Source organism: Lodderomyces beijingensis (genome assembly GCF_963989305.1).
Source record: "Lodderomyces beijingensis strain CBS 14171 genome assembly, chromosome: 8".
Lineage (NCBI taxonomy): Eukaryota > Fungi > Ascomycota > Pichiomycetes > Serinales > Debaryomycetaceae > Lodderomyces > Lodderomyces beijingensis.
This window is the reverse complement of record NC_089977.1, coordinates 614,214-638,372: the sequence shown is the minus strand read 5'-3', so window position 1 is coordinate 638,372 and position 24,159 is coordinate 614,214. Positions and strand designations below refer to the sequence as shown.

Below are 24,159 nucleotides of genomic sequence, written 5' to 3'. Positions count from 1 at the left end.
AATACCTGATTGCTTTGTTATCGTAATCAATGGAACCGACGACTGAAATGACTCTAAATACTTCCTCTGGTTAGTTGAGAGCTTAAAGACAGTTTTCTTCCTTTTTTTTTTTTTTTTTTTTGATTTAATTTTTTCGCAACATGGTCTTGGTTGCAAAACGTTGCCAAGAAATGGGGCTTCGAATCACCAACAGTCAAAATATTTAAGGAGTCAGCGAAGCCATCCCCCGCCGCCGCAGCCCTTGTTATTCCTGCTTCCGTAGTTGACGATTTATCATCAGCTGACCTAGTAGGTGTCATGCTTTGTGATTGATGCAAAACGCATCGGCATGTAGTAAGGGAGCATAGAAACATGGAAACATAGGACGTTGTTCTCACATCACAAAAACGGCCACCCCCTGAAATAAAGAAGCCGCAAAAGCTAGCACTTTCTTCAAATGTAGATGTGAAGGAAAGTGTAACTGACATGAATGTGCAGGGTCCTCCATCTCAACCATTAATCACCACGTATGTCAAAAAACGAAAAAAAAAATATATTTTTACACAACTGCCCCGAGTTTCTTCCGTGCTACATATTTGCTCAGCAATAAAGATGCCACCGTTTGATGTTCAAGGATATGCCCGGGAACAATTTGAGGAGGAGGCCGGGGAAAAAGCCGAAGAGCCAACGTTCGTGAAGCTTGAATTACGTGGCGACGAGTCAACGGAAAGGGAGTTGGAAAGGAATGAAGAACCCAGAATGAGGAGGAGGAACAAAAAGAGGAAATCCAATGAAGACACTAATGAATCCAAACAACCGAAAATGTGGACTCAATATTTCATCGCTGGCGGCACAGGCGGTGCAGGTCAAAACCGAGTTCCTTGGTATGGCCAGCCCATACACTTGATGGCGATATTTGACAAACACTTTCAATCAGGGAACCATCCACGCAACGGCGAAACTCGTGAAGCAGACGTGGTTGATAGAAACCCATTTGGATTTCGCACTTCCAACAGCTTCAATCACGGCCACACAAGCAACAGCAACAACAACTCACTCCACAATGAACTCTTGGAAAGCGATAGCGACAGCGAGCCCAGCAACTGTAATGATTTCCGCGGAATCTTCATGTTTGCTTCGATCCCACTTGCGATACTCGTGCTCGTGTGTCTCTATGCGCTACTTCGCCAGTTTTGCAGCGGTGTTGCCCCTACAGTACGGAAAATTTGCCGATTCCAAAATAACGGAAATGTGCCACCACGAAAGAAGCTCCAACTGGATGAGATTGTAGATGTAGATGTTGATGTGGATGTTGATGTTGCCGCGCAAGCTGAAGCTGAAGCTAGCCCTCCTGCTTATTCCGAAAAGAGCCCCGTGTGGCTTGAGCCACCACCTCCTACGTTTGCACCTCCACGAGCCTCGCATGTTGAAAATGAAGCATCGAGTGCCAATTTCTTTTCGCAACGCGAGGTCTAGCGTAATGGAGTGAAAAGAGCAAGGGAGACTTTATTTAAGGAGGAATTTTTAACTGGTCTGTCTTTCTGTCCGTAGCCTATTCTTTTTATATGTATATATATATGCCTGCTCATACTTTTTTCAAGTTTTGAATTTGGTACAAATGAGATAATTTTGGTTTTTGTAGCTCAGTGTGTCGTGCTTTTGTAGAAGAGTTTGTTGCAAAATGGAGCCAAGGGCTTACCATAGTTTGCAAGAGTACGCGTGGAAGACGATGCTGGGTACTCGAAGACGTGAAGGGAGTAAGACTCAACTTTTATCAATTACCTGCAGAAACCAAAAAAAAGTCCAAGTTTACGAACTTTTAATTTACCCTTTTCCAAATCAAATGGGGGTTTACGAGAAAACTTTTTTCACGAACGTCAATTTTTAAAGAAAAATATATTAGACTTTCGTAAAAAACCTCGTCTATCTTTTGACACCATTCGCCTGTTAGTTAAGACTGAATTTTTCTCCATTGAATGTGTCCCTTTTGACTACTTATGGATGGAGCCAGAAAAGCTTCAAACTTGACTGGGCTCTCAAACTTATAGACCTTAAGCTTGCCAATAGAGCGACAGGGTCCTGCTTTCTTCGCCTTTCTACCCCAATTTGAGAAAGTGGAAAAAATCAACTTAGAAGCATTTCACAAAGCCGATTAATTGCCCCTAATTTAATATACGAACAAGCCCAACCCCTTAAATTTATCAAGACATGTTGAAAATGATACGAGACCCTTTCACGTCAAGGAGTGTCAAACTTTGATATAAAAGGCACCAACGAATCAGTGTTGATATCATCCTCCTACTCCGAATCAAATTTTAAAGCGACATTTCCATAAAGGCTAAATTACTTGCAGAACCATGATTGTACCAGCTGGTCCAACTGTCGATGCTGCAAAAAGATACTATTACTACTACTACACCTACACCAGTCCATGGTACAGATTGAGGTGGCTACTCCTTTTGCTACTCTTAATCCCACTAGGGCTCACAATTTTCGCCATATGGTGGTTCAAAAAGAAGAAACAACGAGCATACACCAAAGCTCAATTGGACAATTACAACAATCAAACTTACTACACCGCGACTCAACAACAAGAACAGGCATATTATCAAAATCCACAGCAGTATCAGCAGTACTATCATCAACCGCATTATCAAGAACAACCAAACGGGCTGCTTTACGGTGAAGCTAGAGACGTGCCACCATCGGCCAATGAGGAAATCGGTGAGGCTGCAGCTGGTAATCTTCAACGACCAGAGATGAGCCAGTTGAAGGGTCAGGGTAAAGATTCGGGTATCAATGTCCAGCAGCTCTCCCGTGGCTCATCTCCAAGAAGATAATTACGACTGAGGGGGGATGCATGCGCGGGAAGTGTGCTTATATCGTCACTAATCCACTATTTTTTTTTTTCTTTCTTATTTTCTTGATTGATAGATTTTATATGCTTGAGGATTTTAATAGATGTCCTTTTTTTTGTAACATCTCTCCAATGTTACCACACCGGCTCCTTTCAAGAAACGCTTTGGGAGACTCGAGCAGTGGGCACGCGTTTGGTGACTTTTTTTTTTAAGCGTGGCTGACCGTTGAAGGGTGGGGGGGGGGGTTGAGGACCCCTTAAATGCCAAATTTAGATTAGCAGGAGTCAAGTTTCGTCGAGTGGTATTCCCGAAAGAAGTGAAGCCCAATCTCTGGTGAATATAGCGATTTTCGTCTAATTTGGACACTTTCTAAGGCATCTACACCAGATCCCAAATACAACCCACCCAGTATATTGGATGGATTTAGAGGCTCGACTAGCAGGAGAATATTCGCTTGCTATGCACGTGACACCACCATCTTTCGCTAGCTAAAGCTCGTGACATCATACCTTCTATAGATGCACACACGTTTACATCGCGAGAGCAAGCTCAAACACACAGCTCATGCACACCGCTGTTAAAAGCCCGGGGCTACGAATTCTTCTATAGCACACCTTCTTAAAATAAAAGGAGAGCATGGGAGAAAGGGAAAGGGCTATGCCGCGTGTTTCTAGCCACACCATAAACTTGACAAAGCAAGAGAAAACGTAACGCGTAGAGTAATTGGAATGTTCATAATTGGAATGTCTGTTGCTCCAAATGGGGATATACCTTCTTTATTGTTTTATCTCGCCAACAGCAATCGAGGAAGAGATGTAGATGTCATTCTTCGTTGCATTTTTTTTTAAAATTGCTCTCTTGCATCCACAGCATCCTAGCTCTTCCTTTATTAATTTAAACTACATATATATACATGAGAAGGAGCCACTTGTCTCTACAGCGCCACGATGGGTTCTAAGTTCTAAATTTTTCTCCATCCATTTTTTTCATTCAGTCAAGCGAGCGAACATGGCTGTGTTGAAACAAGGTCCCCTGGCTTCAGAATTCATCGAGGTTGTTAAACGTTACTACAACCCCTACTACTACAACAACAATAGCAATTGGCACCGTTACAGATGGCTTCTTTGGTTCCTTGTGTTGATCCCCATCATATTTGTGTTTATCATCTGGTGTTGTAACAGCAGACGCCAGAAACGCAACGTCTACTACCCGGACCAGAACCAGAGCCAAAACCAAAACCAACAGTACTACAACAACCAACAACAGGAATACGTTCCACCTCAACAGCCTCAAACTTCACAAGCTGGCGGGTACCCGCAAGGAAACGAGTACGGTGGTGACGCCAACTATGGAGGAGGCTATGGCGGTGGTACTGCCCAGCAGTCAGGAGGATACTACCCACAAACCGAGGGCCCAGGTGCTTCTTCAACAGCGCCTGCTTACGAATACGATAGACCCGACGGACCACCACCTGCTCACACCAAGTACTAAGACGATCTGTGCAAAAACAAGCACACAACAACAACAACAAAAAAAGATACGTTTGTTGAAGGGACATGCACTGCATTCTTTATTTCTTCTTTTCGTTTCCCCACATTGCGTATAATACACACATGCGTTGAACACTCACCAGCCGTCACCTGTGTGTACTCCATGGTTGCGAAAAATATGTTGCGCAATTCAACTCTGTAATAATTTTGTATTTTTTCTAACTACAACAACTTGAAGGGTGACAAGTGTCGTTGATGTGTCACTTGGTATCACTCTACTCTTTTACGGAGCAGGTAGGAGGCAACCCAACTTCTCCTGTGAATCAGATTTCTCTCTTTCAAAAAGCGACCCGTTCAACACCAGAATTTAGTTGAGCCTCGGCACACGAGAGGATTGCAAGGGAGGACTATTTTAAGTTGACTTGTAGCTAGGGTGAGACGATGGTCAAGTTGCACGAGATGGCGAGTCATCATTTGCATATACCGCCTGCCTCACTGCCCCTCTCCTAAGCTTGGTATTCGCCATGCGGTGCTGAAACTGTTGGTCATGGCCTTCAAGCATTCACACGTTGATGAATATATCTCATCCGTTTCCCGCTGGCAAACGCTCATCTTACGATAAAACCTCGGTCATCTGCGCATCACATCAACTGCAGCACCGCCTAGTGTAGATATACCCCTGGTGGTTGTGATAGTGGTGTCATGCCCGGGTATCTGCGACACGGAAGAGTTTACCAGTGTGCGCGTGTGGGCCATTGGCATTGGTATCATCTGATTTCGCGCTTTGACGCTTTTTGCAGAAGAGGTGATCCCCGCATTTTTTGAACAAATATAAAGCTTTATTGAATCCCCCTTGTACCCTTTCCCCCCCTTTTTTGTTTTGGCATTGACCGTTTTGGCATTGACCTTTTTGGCAGGGTTATCAAGACATTAATCAGCTGGCGCTACACAGGATTCGAACCTGAATAGCAATTAACCCCATATAAGAAAAAGAGACACTAGAATCAATTACAAGCAATTCCCGTAGGAGATGCCCCTTGAGAACAGCTTGCCATTCCCCACGGACGTCAAGTTCCTTTACATCCCAATAGACATCCGCGACACCGAAGCAATCAACCCCTTGAAATGCGAACAGCCACTCACGCTCCGAGTCGACTCGCTCATCTCGAAACTCGCTCATAGCTACCGACACGATACAAACTTGCTCATAGTCTCGGTGCCCGGGGCATGGACCCCGATGTGTGGCGAACACCACATTCCGCCCTTTTTGCTAAATCTCGAAAAATTGAAACACCTCCACGTGGGGGCCATTGTCATCATCGGCACCAACGACCCCTTTGTCATGAGCGGCTGGGGAAAGACCTTGGTTAAAGAGTACGTTGAGAGCGGCACCGACATTTTCGCCATGCCGCGTTTATTCTTTGCCAACGACGTGGGGTTCAGTAAAGAACACGGCCTCACTGTTGAAGTGGGCGGGTTTCTTAGAAATAAGAGGTATGCCATGTTGATTGATTGCAAAGACCGCAGAATCAAGTATTTTGGAGTGGAGACGGAAAGGAAAATCGACAAGTCGGGACTCGATGCCGTATTGGCCAGGTTGTAGTAATAGCACTAGTAACCTAATTACAACATATGCTAATTTCCAAATTCGTTTTGTCTTTTTTTTTTTTTTACCTTTTTTCTGAAATTGCATGGTTTTTGGTGATTTTGATTCACCATGACGTGTGGTGATTGAAAAGTGTGCTTTCCGCGTATCCCCGGCGGAGCCCTTTGAACGAATTTAAGAGGGGGTGTAATGTCTGGGGGGGAGAAAGTGTCTGTCATACACGCACACACCTGAGACAGTGTCGGCATGCATCACGTGCGCTGTGTGTATGCAATCGAGGGTTATTACGTGTATCACGTGCGCACAGCCGCTGAAAATTCCTTCTTTAACCTTCCATTGGGGATTCACCTATTACATCATCCCCGACACTAATAACCCGACACTAATAACCCGACCTCAATAGGGCAACAATTACAATACCAAGAGGAGCAGCTCCCACCTAGTGGAATCTAAAGGTATACTTTTGCAAACTTTTTTTCATCGCTGGAGAAGAGACGCCAATTGGATGGGGGGCTGTTTATCAAGAGTCCACATCTTGCTTTGAATCTTTTCAAGAAGCCAGCATCTCAGCAACCCCCCGGCTCTCTTTTTGCCTTGTCACCCTGTCCACTGTTTGTGTCTGACTAAACACTCCCGCGCAAGGCAACGTGTTCCGACACTGTGTCCGAAAAAAAGAAAAAAGAGAAAATTGTCAACACTCTGACACCCACCGCCAACTTCTGCCCCGATGATTTGTGGGCATATAAAAACTCCCTGAAATATTTTCCTGCGAAATTTTCAGCAAGCGTAACCTCAATTGACACACTCAACAGACTCAGCTCGACTCAATTGACTTGAATTTCTCCGATACTGCAACCAAAATGACTCAAACCTACTTTGACGTTTCCGCTGACGGATCCCCATTGGGCAGAATCACTTTCCAACTTTACGACGATGTTGTCCCCAAGACTGCTGAAAACTTCAAGGCCTTGTCTACTGGTGAGAAAGGTTTTGGTTACAAAGGCTCCATCTTCCACAGAGTCATTCCTCAATTCATGTTGCAAGGTGGTGACTTCACCAACTTCAACGGTACCGGTGGTAAGTCCATCTACGGCACCAAGTTTGCCGATGAGAACTTTGCCAAGAAGCACACCAAGCCCGGTTTGTTGAGTATGGCCAATGCCGGTCCAAACACCAACGGATCCCAATTCTTCATCACCACTGTTCCCTGCCCATGGTTGGACGGTAAGCACGTTGTCTTTGGTGAAGTTGTTGATGGTCTTGACGTTGTTAAGAAGATTGAATCCTTTGGTTCTAACTCGGGTGCCACCTCCAAAAAGATCACCATCGACGACTCTGGTGTGTTGTAAATCTGAAGGATTGCTTTTACTGAAAGGTAATCTAGATATGCCGCAAAATAGTCAAAAAATATATATATGTATATGATTGATTTTTCCCATTCTTTTGGAGTGCAATTGGCTGTGGCTATAATTGATTCCGTAGTTGGAAAACTCTTGCAATTGAACACACCAAAGCGAATCATTGGTGTGTGCAAAGATGGGAAGGGGGTGGTTCTGACTATTCCGCAAAAAAACTCAAAATCGCGTTCATGACATAAGGAGATCAGTCCACACACTAGAAAACCTTGCACTTACTCCAGAGCAGTAACGACAACCTAAATATACTCTGATCCGACGGAATGTGGAGTTGAGCCAAAGAAAACCCACTGAAAAAACTCACGAGGTGTGGGGATTTGAGTCAATTAACAGAATATCCTCTACGATTCATCGAGTCGCTCCCCCCCTCTCCCTACAAAACAGAATGCCCCCTTAACTCTCACCAACTCTCGCGACTCCCGCCAACTGCAGGTCCATTAGTTGAAGTCTCGGTAGGCTAGACTGACACTGCTCTTGCCGTTTCGCTAATTGTCGGCAGGAGAGGAAAATGAAGGGGGTCGGGAACACGTGTACACCTCTCGAGGCTACCCACGTATTGAAAACCAGGAGTCTGCTGTCAGCTACAAATGTGCAACATCTTGAAGAAACATTCACGTCACGTGACGTTTTTCATCGAGGCGAGGACGACCACCAGTGACTTTCAAACACCGTCAACATACTAACTACTACAATCAGATAAAACGAACTCCACTCTGTTTTTCTTGGGTGAAGAAGGAGGAGGAGGTTCAAGGTGCTGTGGTCGTGGACACCATTTACATTGCATGAGGAACGCCCATGAAACACAACCACGCGTATTGACGACACTGGTCTACGTCACATTTGACAAGCCAACATTCTAACGGGAAATGTTGAAAATGCTGCTGTTTGCAAGAACAAAAAAGGCAAATCGGACTTGGCCTTGGGAATAACGACACTGTTTCATGTACCTCTCTCGTCTCGAGTCTAGATCCAAAACGAATAGGGCCTCCCGCCTTATATTCACGTTCGCAAGATGAAAGAGTTTCAAGTTTGCGGACTTTGAAACTCCGCTCGACTTGTATCTCCGATCCCACCGGCTCTCGTCGTGCTGGGATTTCGGGGATTGTGGAGTTGCACCACCCACCATGGCAGTGCAAATCGTTTGCGGAGTTCAATACTTTTCAAGCTACCAATGCTATGGTGTAACCGACGCATCAAAAAATGAGCTGGCCCCGTGGATGGTCAACACGTTGACGATTCATCTCGATCAAAGGAAGAAACAAAATTTCTTCCACCTCGATGCATTTGATAATTACTCCGTTTTCGAAATACGCGCATTTTCCCGTATTGTTGAAATTCGAAAAGATTACAAACCCCTTTTTATCTTCTTCAAATTTTTGGAACGGGGTCCCGATTCTTTGTTATCATCATTTTCCAAGGAGATAAGATGATCACAGCTCGTAACTCCCCGCGAAACACGCAGTTCATCAAGTTCGTATTTCTCTTTTCTCGGTGGGAACCTGCCCCGGGCAAAATAAGCCCCCCCCCCCCCCCCCCCTCGCCTCCTCGCCACTTTGATCGCGCTGGAGACGATAAGAAAACGGAATAAATCAATAAGCGCAACCTGATTCCATCATCAATCCAGTAAAACAGGCTCGCACCTGCCCCAACCCCGGAAAAATCTAATCCACCTCGACGAGGATCGACGATCTCTGCACGTACGTACTCACCACGGCCTACCACAAAGCAACATCAACCTCCGTCGACATAAAAATAAAAATTAAAAAAAAAAATTGAAAAAAGATGGAGTCCGCTCAAGTGGACACAGGCGCTGAAATCCGGCCACGAAAGTTTTACAAGTTTGGCTTTGCGCTCTCTCATGGTGAGGAACTTGACACAAGATCCCGGGTTCATGCTCCACAAGTTCCACGAACCGAACGCAAAAAGGTAAACAAATGGGGTTTGTGGCGAAATTAAAGGGGGGGGGATGGAGCGGATAAGGTTTAATCCGTAGCGTGAAACTCGAACCCAGATTCAGTTTCAAGTTCGACATGTTCACTTTGCAGTTTTCCAAAGGTTTTTGGTGGTGAGCATGGACATGCACATGTTCCCCTACTTTCTTTATTACTTTATATTCTTTACTTTCTAAACTATTCATTATTACTTTATAATCTTTACTTTGTAAACTATTCATTATTTCTTGGTGCCCCGTGTGGAATATAAAAGAACTAGCTTATATTGCATGCAGTGGTGAATTACATTGCATGCAACGAAGGCTCACCAGATAAAGAGAACCGAGAATACTGCAGTCTCTCGTGCCGAGAGGTATCCAGTGCTTGACCATGTCGTTGAATGTTTTCTGCTAACACAGCAAAGATGTGGGGAACTCAAAGATGGTCATGTACAGGTCTTGCAACCGTCAAGATCCTTCCTCTCTTGAGGGCATTTCATCTGCCGTTTCGACGCTATTCCCGAGACTAGAGCACGTAGAGGATAAACCCAACTTCTAAACCACACATCTTTGCTCAGTTCCACACCTTGCGGAGACGGATTGCAGTAGTGATTGGAAACGGGGCAACTTTTCCACAGTCTTCATCTGCTTCTTGAGAGCCCTGCTTTTGCAAAATCTCAGGAAAATCTGCACCTTGACCCCCCCCCCCCCCCAACTTCCATCTTTAATAATGACAGACTTCGTCTAGGTTGCCCTAGTTTTGAGTGCAGTGATCTTGACTATAGAACACTCCCTCAGTGCACGGCAAAACCACCACAACCCCCCCTCCCTTCCCACCGCCAATAAAGCTACGAAAAAGCTCGATTCCAAGTCGGACCTGTTCCATTTCACATTTCCCTTTTTCTCATTTCATATTTCACACTCCGCGCACAACTTTATCACTAGCTCACGCATCATGTGGACATCGAGCACTTCAATCGATTTCAGAGATATGTTCATTGTTTTTTTTTATTTTTCATCGCCATGTGATAAATTTATGGTGCAAATGTTATTCTATTCTTTTTTTTGGTTTTTGATTGTTGCAACTGACGTTCTTGTGCTGCGATTCTTTTGGTTTTGTATTCCGTAACCACTCTGACTAACCCCCAACCGGTTTTTTTTTTTTTTTTTTGCAGTTGTTTGCTATTTGGCGAGAACACACCACGCCACAACCATCTCATTCCAGCACGAAGCTACATAAGGGAAGTAAGTCCCCAAGAGCCAAGAGAACTGAATGCTCGACTCTATGAGGGAAAAGTGATGGAGTTGGGAATATAAAAAGTAGTGGGAGTTCAGGGTGCGGCTGCATCGACTTGTGTGTGCGGTATGTGAACCTTCATAACTTTTCACAACTTCAACTCCCTAACCCCCGAGTCCCGTAACCGCTTAAATTCAAATGTGCAAGCTGAAATCCTCAATGCCAGGGCTACGATTGCAGTACACATGTAGGGTACATGACAGCTAAAGCTGGGATAACCTCCCCCGCCTCCCATACTCCTAGTTCCAAAAATTTCGCAAGAGACGTGTGTCAACAATGTCCCGTGCCGAGCTTCACTATGTGTACTTTTACATTCTCTCAAAGAATATGATTTGATGCCGTGTGTTCCGTACGAAAGACAGCCCAACACACTTCTTCCGATTCCACCTCTACATCTGGATGTCAGATTAGATTCCCACTGTTGATGCCAGCTTCACCCGAAAACCTTTCTTTAGCTGAATTAAACAGTCGCAATCTGTCGGAATAGAATAGGGGATAAAATATCCATTTTCTAATCTAGTTGAGAGTTTTTCCACATGAACCACCCAACCATCCCAACCGATAATCCAAGTAACCTTACCTATCTTCCAAAAAAAAAGCCTTGGTTGCGATTGATGAAACAGCTATTTTCAATCCAAACCAAAAAACCATGCCCACACCCCCTCCCCCCTTAAGGTCGCAATCTCACAAAGCAAAGGAAAATCATGCTGCAACCACTAAGCACACACAAACCACAATCTCTCAAAAAACTCTCATATTTAAAAAAAAATAGTTGAAGGGAATCATCGACGATCCCTATTTTTCTTTCAAAAAATAAAGTTACAAAAAAAAGAGATGTAATCTAACCGAGGGCAAACAGCGATGCCGCCAATGGGATTCCGGCTCAATCCACAAGATTGAAGCCAGGGATGGGAATATAGTGCGGGACATTGTTCTCGAGAAACAATAAGAAAAGAGGCGGATTCATAGTCGAAGACGCATGAAATTGCCTCTCTTTCCTCGAGGGGGGGGGGGGGGGGGGGGTAGTTGTGAGAGGGATCCGGATTAGATATTCTATCTTTGTCAAAAGCTCAACTTCTTATGTTTGAGGATTAGTTTTTAATCTCCAACCCCCATTAGGCTCCAGCACCTCAAGCACCTAATCCCCTAGCCGCCCCGTCGCTTCAACCCCTTCGTCCATTTTGAATCCGCTCGAGCGAGCAGCTAAGGCGAGACGCGATGCTCGAGCAAAACAAGATTGAAATCTCGCCATACACGAACTCGTTTCAATTGCGAAGATTTAATTCCAAATATTGGATAAGCGAGTGGGAAATAAGCGGGCGGAGGCAGGCCAAGGTACACATTTCACAAGATCCAAAAAGAATAGTCTTCCATAGTGCAACAACAAGACACAACTCCACCGCAAACATCACCCAAATGCCCAAAATTCCCGCTTCCCACACAAAGGCTGGATCTGACATGAAGAAGGTGAAATTAAAACCCACGATTGTCCAGATCGAAATAGCCCGATATGGCACGAAATTCCAGCCAATAACGAGTGTTGATAAAATAGAAACGAGATTTCCAGCCCCATGTGGCACACCTCAATCTCTCTCTCAACGTATAATCTCTTTTATTTTTTCCCACTCTAAAACTCCCAATAACCAGACAGATTTATAACCGCCCCCCCCCCCCCCAAAAATCAAAAAAACAAAGAAGGCTTGAAAAGTTCCAACCCACTTGCTTTAAACGCAGTACAGCCAACCAGAGAGAAATATGTAAGAAAACATAAAAAATGAATTCCGATGGTCGAGACAAAGGGAGGCATTGTTCTCGATAAGCTGGGAATTGTAAGAAAAAAAAAAAAGACCACAATCTACTTGTATTTTTTAAAAAAAGATGTCTGTGTGTCTAGTAGGGAGAGAGCCCTTGAGGTTCGCTGCAATGCTTGCTCTTTTGCAATCGAGGGAAATAGTCAGGTATTCAATGATATCACTCTACTTTCCTCGAAAATCAGAATTCATTCCAGTTGAGGTTTTTTTTTGACACAGCTAACTTGGTTTTCAGGATAACCACCCGGAACCCTCGCGTCCTGTCTAAGTCTCTATCTCGCTTCCACGAGTTTTGGGTCAAGACGGGCCCGTGTCGTTTTTCAAGCTTGTCCCGCTCTTGCCTTGTTTTAGCATCATGTTCCATCAGCTCGGCTAGATCGGCACATCTTTTTTTGGGCCCATATGTCAAAAAAAAAAAAACCTAGCTTGGGGGGTGGTGGTGGTGATCGGCATGAGCATCTCACTAAACTCAATTTTTTTGAGTTCAACACAATGAGAGATTAATCTCAGATCCCAAGTAAAAGAAAACACTAGTAAACGGTATGTTCAAAGGTCCCATGTGCCGTTGTAGAGTCTCGAGTTGAGAGAGAGGGTGGGTCTCTCCGCCGTGACAGCCGCTTGAAACAGAACTGTTGTTTCCCCCCCCCCAGGGCATTCGCAATCTCGCACAAAATCTGAGAAAACTGGGCCGATCGCTGTTAAACCCTCAATCCACCCTCCCTTGAAAACCTGACAAGATCCAAAATGAACCCACGGGAGCTTTAGCAAATATGTATCCGAAACGCACATCAAATTCTGATGACAGGGTGCCCCCCCCCCTTTCCGATGAAGTATGGTTTTTTTTTAAAAAAAAAAGACTTTTCATTTTCCTCTATTACTATTCTACTTCTAAAATAAAAAAGTTATACAAGCTTTTTCAAAAAAAAAAAAAATACTCAAAAAAAATCTGTCTCGAAAAGTATTTCTGCACGGGGAGTTGAGAGACAGGAAGAACCCGGCTCTCTCTGTCATATCCCAACGCCCAAGTTAAAAGAAACCAGCAGCAGTTTTTTAAAAAATCGTTCGAAAAAAAAGGCAATCCTTGAAAAGATTTGAAAATTAAGTCCATGAATAGCGAATTGAAACAAAGAAATAGTCACATAAACCCATCTTGTGGAGACATCGGACATGTTGTAGTCTAGCTAGTAGATCTTGTCCTTGGGAGTCTCAAACGTATACCCCGTCTGCGCGTAAACCTGCCTCCGGCTCTCCTCCTCGTCCTCCTCTTCATCATCCACATCAGCAGCCTCGTCGTCGTCGTCGTCATCATCATCATCTTCAAAGTCCGAGCAAACCAGCAGAAACAAGTCTCGCGAGTTTTTCCTCGGCAACAAGCGCAGCTGCACCTGGGGGTCGTTACTGATGTCATCCTGCATCATGCGCACAAGACGCAAGTCGGCCATGGTCAACTGCAACAACCGGCTCATGTCTTGTTTAGTCTGGCTCGACTCCAGCTGCAACCCGTCGATTCTGACTTGGAGCAAGGTTAGCCTTGACTCGACCGACGCCATGGTTTCAGCCATCATGTCGGCATTCAAGGAGGCCCGCCGCGAGACTGTGCGCGGTGGCGTGTGGTATGATCTTCTTGGCGCTCGTGGCGGTGGAGACGACAAGAGGGTGTCGTTTGCGACAACGGGGGTGGTGATTCGCGTGGCAGTGCCGCTGGCGGGGGTATTGCTGTTGGCAATGTTATTGGTGCCCGGGGCAGTGGCATTGCTGCTGTTGCCGGCGGTGGCGGCTCCGCGAGTGCAGCGTCTCTTGGACTTGTCTATTCTCGACGAGGCCGGCGACGACGACGGGAAAGCTGTGCCGGAAGGGGGGCTCAGGCGGATCGTGGGCGAAAGCGAATGGCAGCTTATGGGGTCGCTGCTGACAAGCTGCTGGATGGGAGTTTGCGGCGTTTTCAAAGTCGAGGGGCTGTTGGTGGCGTTGGTGCAGACCGCAGCCGTGGTTGAGCTACAGCGTGACGAATGGCTTCTCTTCCTCCTGTTCAAAGCTGCTGGCCTCGAAGGGAAAGAAAAAGGCGACTGCAACATCCTTCTCCAATAGTAGTAGTAATAAACCGTGTGTGTGTGTGTGTGTCTGCGTGTCACGTGATAGCTTCAGCAAGGCAACTCTATCCAAGGGCGTCTTGCTGCAACAGAAATACAGAACAAAGTGGTTGGCTCAAAAACTGTCCCGGTTAAAGCAATAACTTCTGACGGCTCCTATATATATATATTCAAATATCAAAAAATCAAGACCCATAGGAGGCAGAAAGGGATCTGGCGGATTACCTCCTTATATACTCTTGTGTCCCACGCAATTCTCTTGAATCTGGCCTATTTTTAATTTCCGGAAAAAAAAAAAAAAAAAAAAAAAGTTGGAGGGAAACAGCAAGTCACTCAAATTCAAAAATGCACCCCCCCTGCTTCTCCAACTCCTACTATAAGCGCCCCCCCCTCTTTTGACTCCTTATGTTCCGTTGGAGCAAAAGGTGCAGTGTCAAGAAAAATAAACGACAGAGAACAATTAGAGACACTCAACAAAACAGAGTGACGCTAAATGTCAACGCAAGTCATTCTAAAGCCTAAATGAGAAATATTCTTCCTGCGCTCTGATTGGCCGGCCAACCGTCTTGGCGGCTATAGCGGCGCGGCTTACGTAATACGCAGCGTGGGGGTTATGTAATTGCAAATAGCACTACACACCTCTATATTTCTCGCTCTAAAAGACGCTCTTTTTTTTTTTATTTTGTTGCAACAAGTTTCAAACCATCACCCACACGCTCAACACACCACACAGCACACCGAGTATTCCACAACCACCATAGAAACAAAAGACAAAGAGATGCTGAATTCCGGCAGGCTACTTGTTTTACTCTAGTCTCTTCTTCCTCCTTTTTGGTTTTGATTTGTTTCACCAGATTGCATGTCCTGCAAGTCCGTCGTGGTCATAGTTGCTCTTGTTCGAAACCCCCCCCCCCTCTTTTCTCTTGTCTGGACTTCGTGTTGCCAAAATGACTTCATCGTGCTTACCACTCGATGTTTGTTTGTTTGTTTGTTTGTTGTGCGTGCTCGCATCAACTGAACCAGCGGCATTCCAAGCCGGACTTCAGGGAGGAGCCAGGCGGCGTTTTTGCTCTCTCCCACCAGGCGCAGTGGTTATCTCGAGAGTTGCCACTGGGCACTCGACAACCAAACGCAAACCCATTCCGAGAAGATCTCTCGAGACTCGAGGTGCATATCCGCAGGCTGTAGAACCACGGCAAACTTACAACCCTGCCGTCGCCACTTCCACCGGCCCCCGAGGTTGCATTCCAAGCTCCAACCAACACGAACAGTCCAACCGATACCAGAGGCGGCTTTCCCCACTTTTTGTCGTTGCTTTGACATTGCTACACTTATGTGATAGATATGTAACAGGTATGGAACAGACGTGTATCATCCACCACCAGAATCCAGGAGAAAGAGAGACACATGGAATAGACGTGTCAATTGCCATTGCAACCAACGCCAACACACAAATCGTCCGGCTTTTGCAACGAACGGGGAAGATAAGCTCGACGGAGGGGAGGTCGTCGCCAACGCAGAATCCGAGCAAAGAACCAGACTACCTTCATGTCATGTTTCGAGCCAAGGGGGGCACTTTACGAAAAAAAACCCCCAAGGCGTCCCCTTTCTTCATTCTTTGCCCGTCCTTTCCCCCCCCCTCTACTTTCCTCGAGCAAGACGAATATAACAACCAGAACAAAATAGGAGAAGGGATAAAAAAAACGCAAGAATAAAAATGGCACCTACGATTTCTTGTCATGTCATGTCAAATCTCTTATCTGCTAGCAAGTTGGCGATGGTAAGGTATCGTGGTGAAGGTGGTGGTGGTTCGCCACGGTAGTGTACTCCTCGCCAAATCTTCTCGTAATTTTCTTTCTCTCTCTCTGTTCCAAACTTGGCCAAGGACGCAAATTCCCGATCATACGACAGTGACGAATATTATATCGCCGCCTATTTGAGAGAAAATAAAACAGCCACCAAGACAGAGGGAGCTTGAGATATTCTGGTTATTTTTTTTCACTCCATATGGGTTGGTTCTTTTCTTCGTTTGGCGCTGGATATAATATATCTGAAATGACAGAATGTCACCCACCTCCACCGACCACCGCAGCTCTTTCCTTCTCTCTCTTCCCCCTTTCGATTTTGAGTCATAACGTCGCCCTAGGTGGCAGAGATAAGAAGATCCCCCCCCCCCCCCCCGCCAGCCATCCAGCAAGCCAACATGAACCCAAAATCTATAAAAATGGGCAGTTTTTTTTTTCTGTTTATTGCTTCTCCACGCCTGCACTTGTGCCTTCGTCATGAGATCTGCTTTACTAATATCGAGGAATTTGAAAGGACGCTCGAGGGTTGGGATCTGCCAGCAGAAGAAAAGATGAAACGAACGTTTGGTAAACATTTTTCAATGGTGGGTCGGTGTACGTATGGCTGTTTTGCAGCTCTATGCAGCTAGCTGTTTCAAGCAACTTAAACTTAAACTTTGTTCTAGCTGACCTTCGCAAAAATACAAAATTGCTTAAATTTTGACCCTCCGGCGCGTCCTCGTGCTCCTTCGTTTCGCAAGTGATCCAATTTAGGCCGAAACTCGACTGGTGCTTGGGTTGGCTTGGCTTCCCACTCGAGCACCCGGCCAACCCCATACCACCTGAATAAACCACGAACCAAAAAAAAAAAAAAGAATAAAAAAAGCAAAGCAGAAGAAAGAGCTACTCTTCATTAAAATGACTCCTTCTGGCATTTTTTGATTATGTTCTTGTTCCTGTTTTTTTTTTTTTTTTTTTTTAATTTGCACGTCGACAGGATCCGCCATGCGCCCAATTGCGAAATTGTGAAATATCCACAAAATCCTAAATTTCTAAATTCCTAAAACGCAAATGTCCCAGGGTTTTTGTTATTGCTTCAACAAGGTTGATTAAAGTTGATTAAACGCAAAGTGCAGATGCAAGTGCAGTTTTTATTTTTAATATCCTTTGCACAAGATGTGCCACAATTATCGATTCTTGTTTGTTGAGTTTGCCTTGCTTGCACCATAAAAATATAAATCTTTAAAAAAAAAGGGTGCGCGCGATGGGACAAATGAAAATGAGCCGAAGCACGGCATGGCTTACTTCTTCTTCTGAATTACCCAGTTTCCCCCCCGGATCCACATCCACATTCCATGTGAGATCCAGATCTAGATCCCTGCGGGCTATTGACGCAGAGAAATGCCCGGAGATAAAATTACTATCAGAATACTATCTACGGACGACTAAACTCCATCAGAGTTTCCCCGTAGACACGATGGCGATGGTGATGGTGATGATGATGATGGTGTAGCTCAACGTGTGTTTAGGATCACAGCTTGACTAATTTACGGTTAGAGGAACAAAAATGAAAAATGAAAAAACCCCCTTTGTTCTTCCTCTCTTCCTGTAAACCCTCTGCCCCGCACTGCGACCCCACTTTAAACCAAAGACATTGATGTCACCGAGGGACATCAAACATTCGCCAACCCTCCTTCTCATTTCAATTGCGCCGGCTAATGCAAAATTAATTCATTTTCATTCTAGAGAAAAAAAAAGGTTAAAAAGGTTGCATTCTGGGTCTGGCATTGTCTAACAATACAGTCCACTTTCACTTACTTACTTGTGTATTAGTTTATTTGTTTGTGCAATACTATAACATAAAGATTGCCTGTAGATCACATCGTCCATATACGCCCTCGCCAAAAGGTCCGTCTTTGTTCAGGGTTTTTGTTCTTTGTTTGTTGTTTTAGTCCAGCCAAGGTAAAATTACGCTGATGCTTTTAGTGCCAGCGGAAATCACGAGACCAGAGATTGCCCCAACACACAAAAGCCCATCCACGAACCACGAGCCAACCAACAAAAACTTAACCAACCCACCCGTCGGCCATTTTCCTCGGCTTGAGCCTTTTCTTTTAATTTTCAGTTAAATTACGAAATCTATTTTCCACCGTATTCAGTACGAACGGGATTTTCCATGCGCTTATGAAGGGGGCTCGCGTCGAGGAGGCGACCCCATCGCTTCCACTTCCACATCCATTGACACTCTTAACCTTCTCCATAATTCCGGCTTATCCTGCCCTTCTCACCGATTTTCCCATTCCAACATTCAACTCAGAAGAAAAGATCAAACGTTCGCTTGACATTTTTTCTTTTCATGCCTGCAATGTGCCAACTGCTAATTGAACCTATTCGATCAAGGTCAATCAAGGTTAGACACGGTTGATGCGTTGACATTTCAACCACAAAATCTCAATTCACGCCTTCGTCGTCGTCAGCATCGCCATCGGCATCGGCTCGCGTCGAAATAAGCCTGAACCCTTGATTTTCGTAAGCTTCTTTGCTTCCATATTTCCATACTTCCGTCCTTCTATCTCCCTTTTGCGTTGTCATTCAGAAAGTCAAATGGAAAACGCCAAAGTGGAACTCACCCTCTCTCCTGACAAAAAACTCAACTCAAATATCTCTCCCTTATTCGGTGATGTACACCCTCCCCCCCAAGCCAGGCGAAGCAAGCGAGTCCTAAAAAAAAGAACAAAAAAAGAAGAGAAAAAGGGTACCGAAAGCCCGTCGTGGTATTAAAACAATAGGTACTGCTGATCCCCTTTGTTACAAACAAAAACCCTAGGGTGATCACAATTCAGCACCTCTTGAAAGGGCGGTACCACAACTACCTACCAATCTCACATCACATCAACACCGCCGATCCTATTTGTTGCGAAAAACAAAAAAAAATAGTACAAGACATTTGAGGCATTGGAGTTATTGAGTGTGTGTGTGGGGGGGGGGGGGGGGGGGGGGGGGGGGGGGGGGGGGGTGGTTTCTCAAATCAAGAACTCCACTTCTGCTGGGATTTTAGCTTGCTCACAATCAACCGCAAAGGTTAAAAAATTTAGGCTCTCAATTCGGCTTGCGGTGCCTGCCTTGAAGTCTCCTGTCTTGATGCCGTGCCCCACCCTTTTCTTCCCCCTTCTGCCCCCAAGGCTAAGCACATTCGAGGTGTCCAAAACTCTATCCCAAAAGTCATTCACACACCAACAATTTTTTCCATGATTGACATCAACGTCATGATGTAATGTTTTACTTTGTTTTACAAAACTATCAATCTCCTGCACAGTTTGCACCGAATGTTTCGTAATCTTTCTCGTCTTTTGTTTTTAGGATGGAACGTTTTTTGATTCAACCCTTTTGACCCTGCACATTCTCTGCCTCCATTCTTTTTATAGTTTGCCCGTTACGGCACTTTTTTTGGTGAAGATCATCACCACCGTCATTATCGTCTTCAAAACGGTATCTAAAAAAAAGATGGGGGGTGTGAGACAGGAGAGTGTGACGTGACAAGAGGGTGATACAAGAGGGCGGACACAAGATCTGGGGGAACGTACGCAAGTCACATACACCATACAAAAAACCACAAAACACTATAAACTTCCTTGGTGCGTATACGAAGTCGACTATCTGGCACCCGACGAAATACGCCATATTTGTTGCCGCTTCTGTATAGATGATCATGGGTGGATTTAAGCTTTGCTTGATCTGGCATCTGGGATTAAACATTCATCCAACACCGATGAACGACATCGTTTGCTCACAACAGTCCCACAGCATCTGTCTTCTTTTTTTATTTTTACAAACTGACCCAGAATGATTAGGGGAATGGGAACTTCACCGCTTTAGGAAACAGCTGCAAAAAAAAAAAAATAAATTAATAAATTTTGAGTGGCGGGAGACGCGTATCGAGGTTGCATTTTTTTTAATTTTTTTTTTTCTCCACGGTCATGAGCTTGAATGAATCCGCCTGTTGTGGTCGATACAAACTGGATTTAAAATTACGGTGATCATTGCGTTTTTTAATGTGGTCATTCGCTTGTTGCCCAACATGTACGAGGCATGTATGAATAACCCCCTTTTGAACAGGATCATGCTCTTTTTGGTTTGGTTCGATTTGTAATCTCGTAGATGTTTGGCTCCTTTTACGGCTAATGTTGATTCTAGTGGATGTTCATACGACCAGGGCTTCGTGTTCCACTCAGCCACTCAATGTGATTTTAGCCTCTTTCAAATGAAAGTAGTACATGTGCTCTCACTCTGTCGATCCTCCCTGCTCATGAGGATTTCTTTTCACCCTTTCATCTTTGCATACTCGATTGAGACGTTGTTAAATTGGAGCAGACAAATTTCAAGTAACTGCTCATCTTCTAGGAAAAAATCTCCTCCTCACTATGGAATATTTGTTGCGTGGCTTGTAAAAATTGAATTGGATCTGGATATCCCACGTGTCAGCAGAGGACTTGATGAGGTGCTGGTATATTTCTTGGTCCGGAAGATTGTCAACAAGTTTGAGGATTCTATGTTTTTTTCTTGCGGCCATTGGCTTTTGATGCAGTCATTAGGCTTGTAAAACTTGTTCCACGTCGTCAAAATGTATCCAGTTGCCCAAGCGTGGGACAAAAAACCAATCGTCATAGTCTGATCTTGCCAAGGCATCTTCCGCGTATTCGTATTTGAGACGTTTAAGAATGCTATTGGGGATATAGCAAGGGACTTCCGTCAATCGTTGACAACTCCAATGGTGAATTGTGGTTTAAGTGGTAAAAAGTGGTTCGTCTTTATCGTTTTGGGTGTCTTTGATAGTAATTTTTCTGGAGGCACGGCACCACTCGATAAAATTCCAGTCAAACCAATGTAACCTCCAGTTTTTATGTCAATGAATCTTGCGTCAATGTGGTTGCCTCGTTCTGAGATTTTCCGATTATGAATAAATGTGCCAACATCTACCATGTGCTTGCCGAACACCCCTCGTGCATGTCTTCAACCACCTTGGTTTGATTGAAAAATTCTCCCAATTTTATCAAGTGCCCGGTAAAGAAACACCGCCGTTCCGATACCAGCTTAGAAGTGGACCATGAGCTATCCCAGCTGACTATACTGTGCTCTGTTGTGAATTTGAACCAAGTGCGTATAAGCCGTTCCAATGGAATGGCCGTGAGGTGGTGGTTGATTGTAGGAGAGCTTGTCGTTGAAAACCCTCCAATCTTAGTGCCATCCGCTATCGCAATTCTCGTCGCTTAACTTCATTGTAGCTTCTTTGAAATATCTCACTTCGAAATTCTTGTTTGGAGTCGAGCTGAATGTAGTGGAAATGGAATCAAGAAAGGACTTTTCGTTTCTTGTTAGCACAGTCTGTTTTTGCTCCAATCTTTTCGCTATCTTCCGTGTCTTCAGCCTGTCATACCTGAATAGAGACTCGGGTATCTCAAATGAAGGTTTTGGCTGGTAATTGTAATTGATATTGTTATTGTGGTTATTGTTGTTGTTATCGTTGTTGTTGTTATTATTGTTGTTGTTATGGTTGTTGCATGATGAGATGAGTTGGTCAAACTTTTCCACTGGGTCAATTCTGTCCTCGTTAGTTGCGGCTAGCTCCAAAATTCGGCCTTTCCTCACATCATAAATGAGGTCTTCCCCGCGATTGTTGAGGAAGATGACTTTGTATGGTATTTGGCTGTTTTGGTCATCAAGTAACTCTTGCCCTGTAGATTCCGCACGCATTCGCTGTTCGTTAATGAGCCCTGGTAGTTGGTCGGCATTTCTGAACCCCATTCTTGCCATTTCTGTTGTCGTCAAGTCGTATGAATTGATGCACCCCCCATAATCTGGAGTTTGTCTTTGCAACTTTCTCATTGCCCGGAAGTGACAAAGTTGAGGTGATGGTAGATATCTTCACATTTGATCCGTTCTTCTGCCGGTTTGACCAATTGGGTGTTGAAATAGGTGAAATCAATCCAGTCTCTCCAATCAAAGGGTGCAGTCTTTGTGTCTTGATTCAGACTCTGATTCTCGTTTAAATGTTGAAGAATGAGTCCATAAGTCAACCGATTATCCTGGTACATAAAGTTCGATGCCTACCAGGAACGCAGCAGCTCAGGTATTTGAAGAGTTGCACACGAAAATGGGCAATTTTGTCATTCATGAGATTATACCACAATTGTTGACCGACTTGAATGCAACAACGGTGGTGACGTTGAAAGAGTTGATGGCCAACAAGTCGGACATCATATTCCCAATTACCTTGCCCGCGTTACTCAAGACACCAATCGATTAGCAAGCTTTGTCTTCGTTATCTTCAGTGGCTGGTACTGCTTTATACAGGAAGTTATCTAAAAGGCGGTTAGTCTCGGCGGATTTTTTTTTTTCATAGATACTGGTGAGCTTTGGTGATGGATTGCGGAAAGGAGCCGAGATCATAGTATGCAATTCATCAGAATAATTCATAGCGTGGGATTTGGCAGCGACTTGTGTGTATCCAGTTCTCGTTGTGTGGGTTTGCTCAAAATATCATGATAATGAAGTGGTGGTAGTGGATTATGCTGGCAAAATGAAACGGCGCAAAGTGCTTTCTTTTTTTTCGATTCTAGTGCTAAAGACGTTGGGCGTTGTTCTGGGGTGCTGATCGTGGTTTTCATGCTGTCGCAAGTGTGGTGTTGAAATATTAGTTCCCGATCCATTCTTTAGGGTACTGAAAAAAAAAAAAACGATAAACAATAAAATGACGGATGACGGGAGACACACCATTTCTATATGTGTGTGTGCGTTTTGATATGATATCAATTGATGAGGAAGAACTTTCGATAGTAGTTTCAGTCAAGTCTCGAGGAAATGTGGGGGGGGACTGTCATTTTTTGGCTGGTGTTGTAATATTTCCAATAGTTGAGGATACGATGGGGTCGATTTTTTGATCAAAAAGATAATAAATGAGTACTCTTTTGGGCTTTTGGTAATATTCTTAAGCGGCTCGATAAATCTTGGGCCTTTGATGATAGTTTTAAGCGGCTCGATAATTTTGTGCCTTTGATGATAGACTTCAGTGGCTCAGCAAACTTTGGGAAATGGGTATAAAAGGAACGACTGAACGAATTGGATGAATTAATGGATGAATTAATGACATACTAAATTATTGCACGGAAGAATGAGTGAATTAATGCACGTATGAATGATATGAATGAATGAATTATTGAGTTAATGAATGGATCGATGAATTGAATGAATTATTAATTATCGAATGGACGTATGAATTATTGAATGCATCAATTACCATATTATTGAATGAATGAACAAACATATTATTGAACTCATAAATAAATAAATCAATGAATTACTATGTTATTGAACGGATTAATCAATTAATGAATGATGAATTATCGAATGAATGTGTGAATTATTGAATCATTGAATGCCGGAATGAATGAATGAACAAATGAATTAATGAATGATTTGATTGAATTGAGTGGATGAATGAATGAATCAATCAATGTAGGAACAAATGATATAGTTCCATTTGAACGATCCGTATATGGTAATGTTAATAAAGCTAATATTGCTCCGAACATAACTAATCCTCCTCCTAATTTATCTGGTATGCTATTGAATCAGTGAAGGTATGAATCAATAAATTATTGAATCAATGAAGGAATTACGAATGAATGAATGAATGAGTTAATGCATGATCACTAACTAAACGAGCCAAAAGATGAATGACTTGAACTTGGAAGCTTACGTATGGATCTTGAAGATGATCCATGCGACTCATGATCTTCTCTTCTGTATTCAAACAAGTTCATGTGTTGCAACCACCACAAAACTAAAGCCCCCTTATTTGCAAGAAGGAAACGCTGCCAATTGATGCATACAGTAAAAAGC

At 44.1% G+C, this 24,159-nt stretch overlaps 8 protein-coding genes across 8 annotated transcripts; 6 read left to right on the top strand and 2 right to left on the bottom strand. All coding sequences in view use genetic code 12, as the record gives it.

The window, feature by feature from the left end:
- Window positions 1-591: 591 nt before the first annotated feature.
- LODBEIA_P60060 (uncharacterized protein) lies at window positions 592-1,455 on the top strand (the record flags this gene model as incomplete). The annotated part of the gene is made up of 1 exon (XM_066976402.1): window positions 592-1,455. One exon carries the CDS (start codon window positions 592-594, stop codon window positions 1,453-1,455), a length of 864 nt encoding a protein of 287 aa, XP_066832944.1.
- Window positions 1,456-2,336: 881 nt separating this feature from the next.
- Window positions 2,337-2,819, top strand: LODBEIA_P60050 (uncharacterized protein; the record flags this gene model as incomplete). The annotated part of the gene is made up of 1 exon (XM_066976401.1): window positions 2,337-2,819. One exon carries the CDS (start codon window positions 2,337-2,339, stop codon window positions 2,817-2,819), a length of 483 nt encoding a protein of 160 aa, XP_066832943.1.
- Window positions 2,820-3,845: 1,026 nt separating this feature from the next.
- Window positions 3,846-4,328, top strand: LODBEIA_P60040 (uncharacterized protein; the record flags this gene model as incomplete). Its single annotated transcript, XM_066976400.1, has 1 exon — window positions 3,846-4,328. The coding sequence occupies one exon, from the start codon at window positions 3,846-3,848 to the stop codon at window positions 4,326-4,328; it is 483 nt and encodes a 160-aa protein (XP_066832942.1).
- A 1,029-nt stretch (window positions 4,329-5,357) lies between these two features.
- LODBEIA_P60030 (uncharacterized protein) lies at window positions 5,358-5,930 on the top strand (the record flags this gene model as incomplete). Its single annotated transcript, XM_066976399.1, has 1 exon — window positions 5,358-5,930. The coding sequence occupies one exon, from the start codon at window positions 5,358-5,360 to the stop codon at window positions 5,928-5,930; it is 573 nt and encodes a 190-aa protein (XP_066832941.1).
- An 863-nt stretch (window positions 5,931-6,793) lies between these two features.
- LODBEIA_P60020 (uncharacterized protein) lies at window positions 6,794-7,282 on the top strand (the record flags this gene model as incomplete). The annotated part of the gene is made up of 1 exon (XM_066976398.1): window positions 6,794-7,282. The coding sequence occupies one exon, from the start codon at window positions 6,794-6,796 to the stop codon at window positions 7,280-7,282; it is 489 nt and encodes a 162-aa protein (XP_066832940.1).
- A 6,285-nt stretch (window positions 7,283-13,567) lies between these two features.
- LODBEIA_P60010 (uncharacterized protein) lies at window positions 13,568-14,461 on the bottom strand (the record flags this gene model as incomplete). Its single annotated transcript, XM_066976397.1, has 1 exon — window positions 13,568-14,461. The coding sequence occupies one exon, from the start codon at window positions 14,459-14,461 to the stop codon at window positions 13,568-13,570; it is 894 nt and encodes a 297-aa protein (XP_066832939.1).
- A 7,034-nt stretch (window positions 14,462-21,495) lies between these two features.
- On the bottom strand, window positions 21,496-22,143 carry LODBEIA_P60000 (uncharacterized protein; the record flags this gene model as incomplete). Its single annotated transcript, XM_066976396.1, has 1 exon — window positions 21,496-22,143. The coding sequence occupies one exon, from the start codon at window positions 22,141-22,143 to the stop codon at window positions 21,496-21,498; it is 648 nt and encodes a 215-aa protein (XP_066832938.1).
- Window positions 22,144-22,360: 217 nt separating this feature from the next.
- LODBEIA_P59990 (uncharacterized protein) lies at window positions 22,361-22,564 on the top strand (the record flags this gene model as incomplete). Its single annotated transcript, XM_066976392.1, has 1 exon — window positions 22,361-22,564. The coding sequence occupies one exon, from the start codon at window positions 22,361-22,363 to the stop codon at window positions 22,562-22,564; it is 204 nt and encodes a 67-aa protein (XP_066832937.1).
- Between the last annotated feature and the right edge of the window lie 1,595 nt (window positions 22,565-24,159).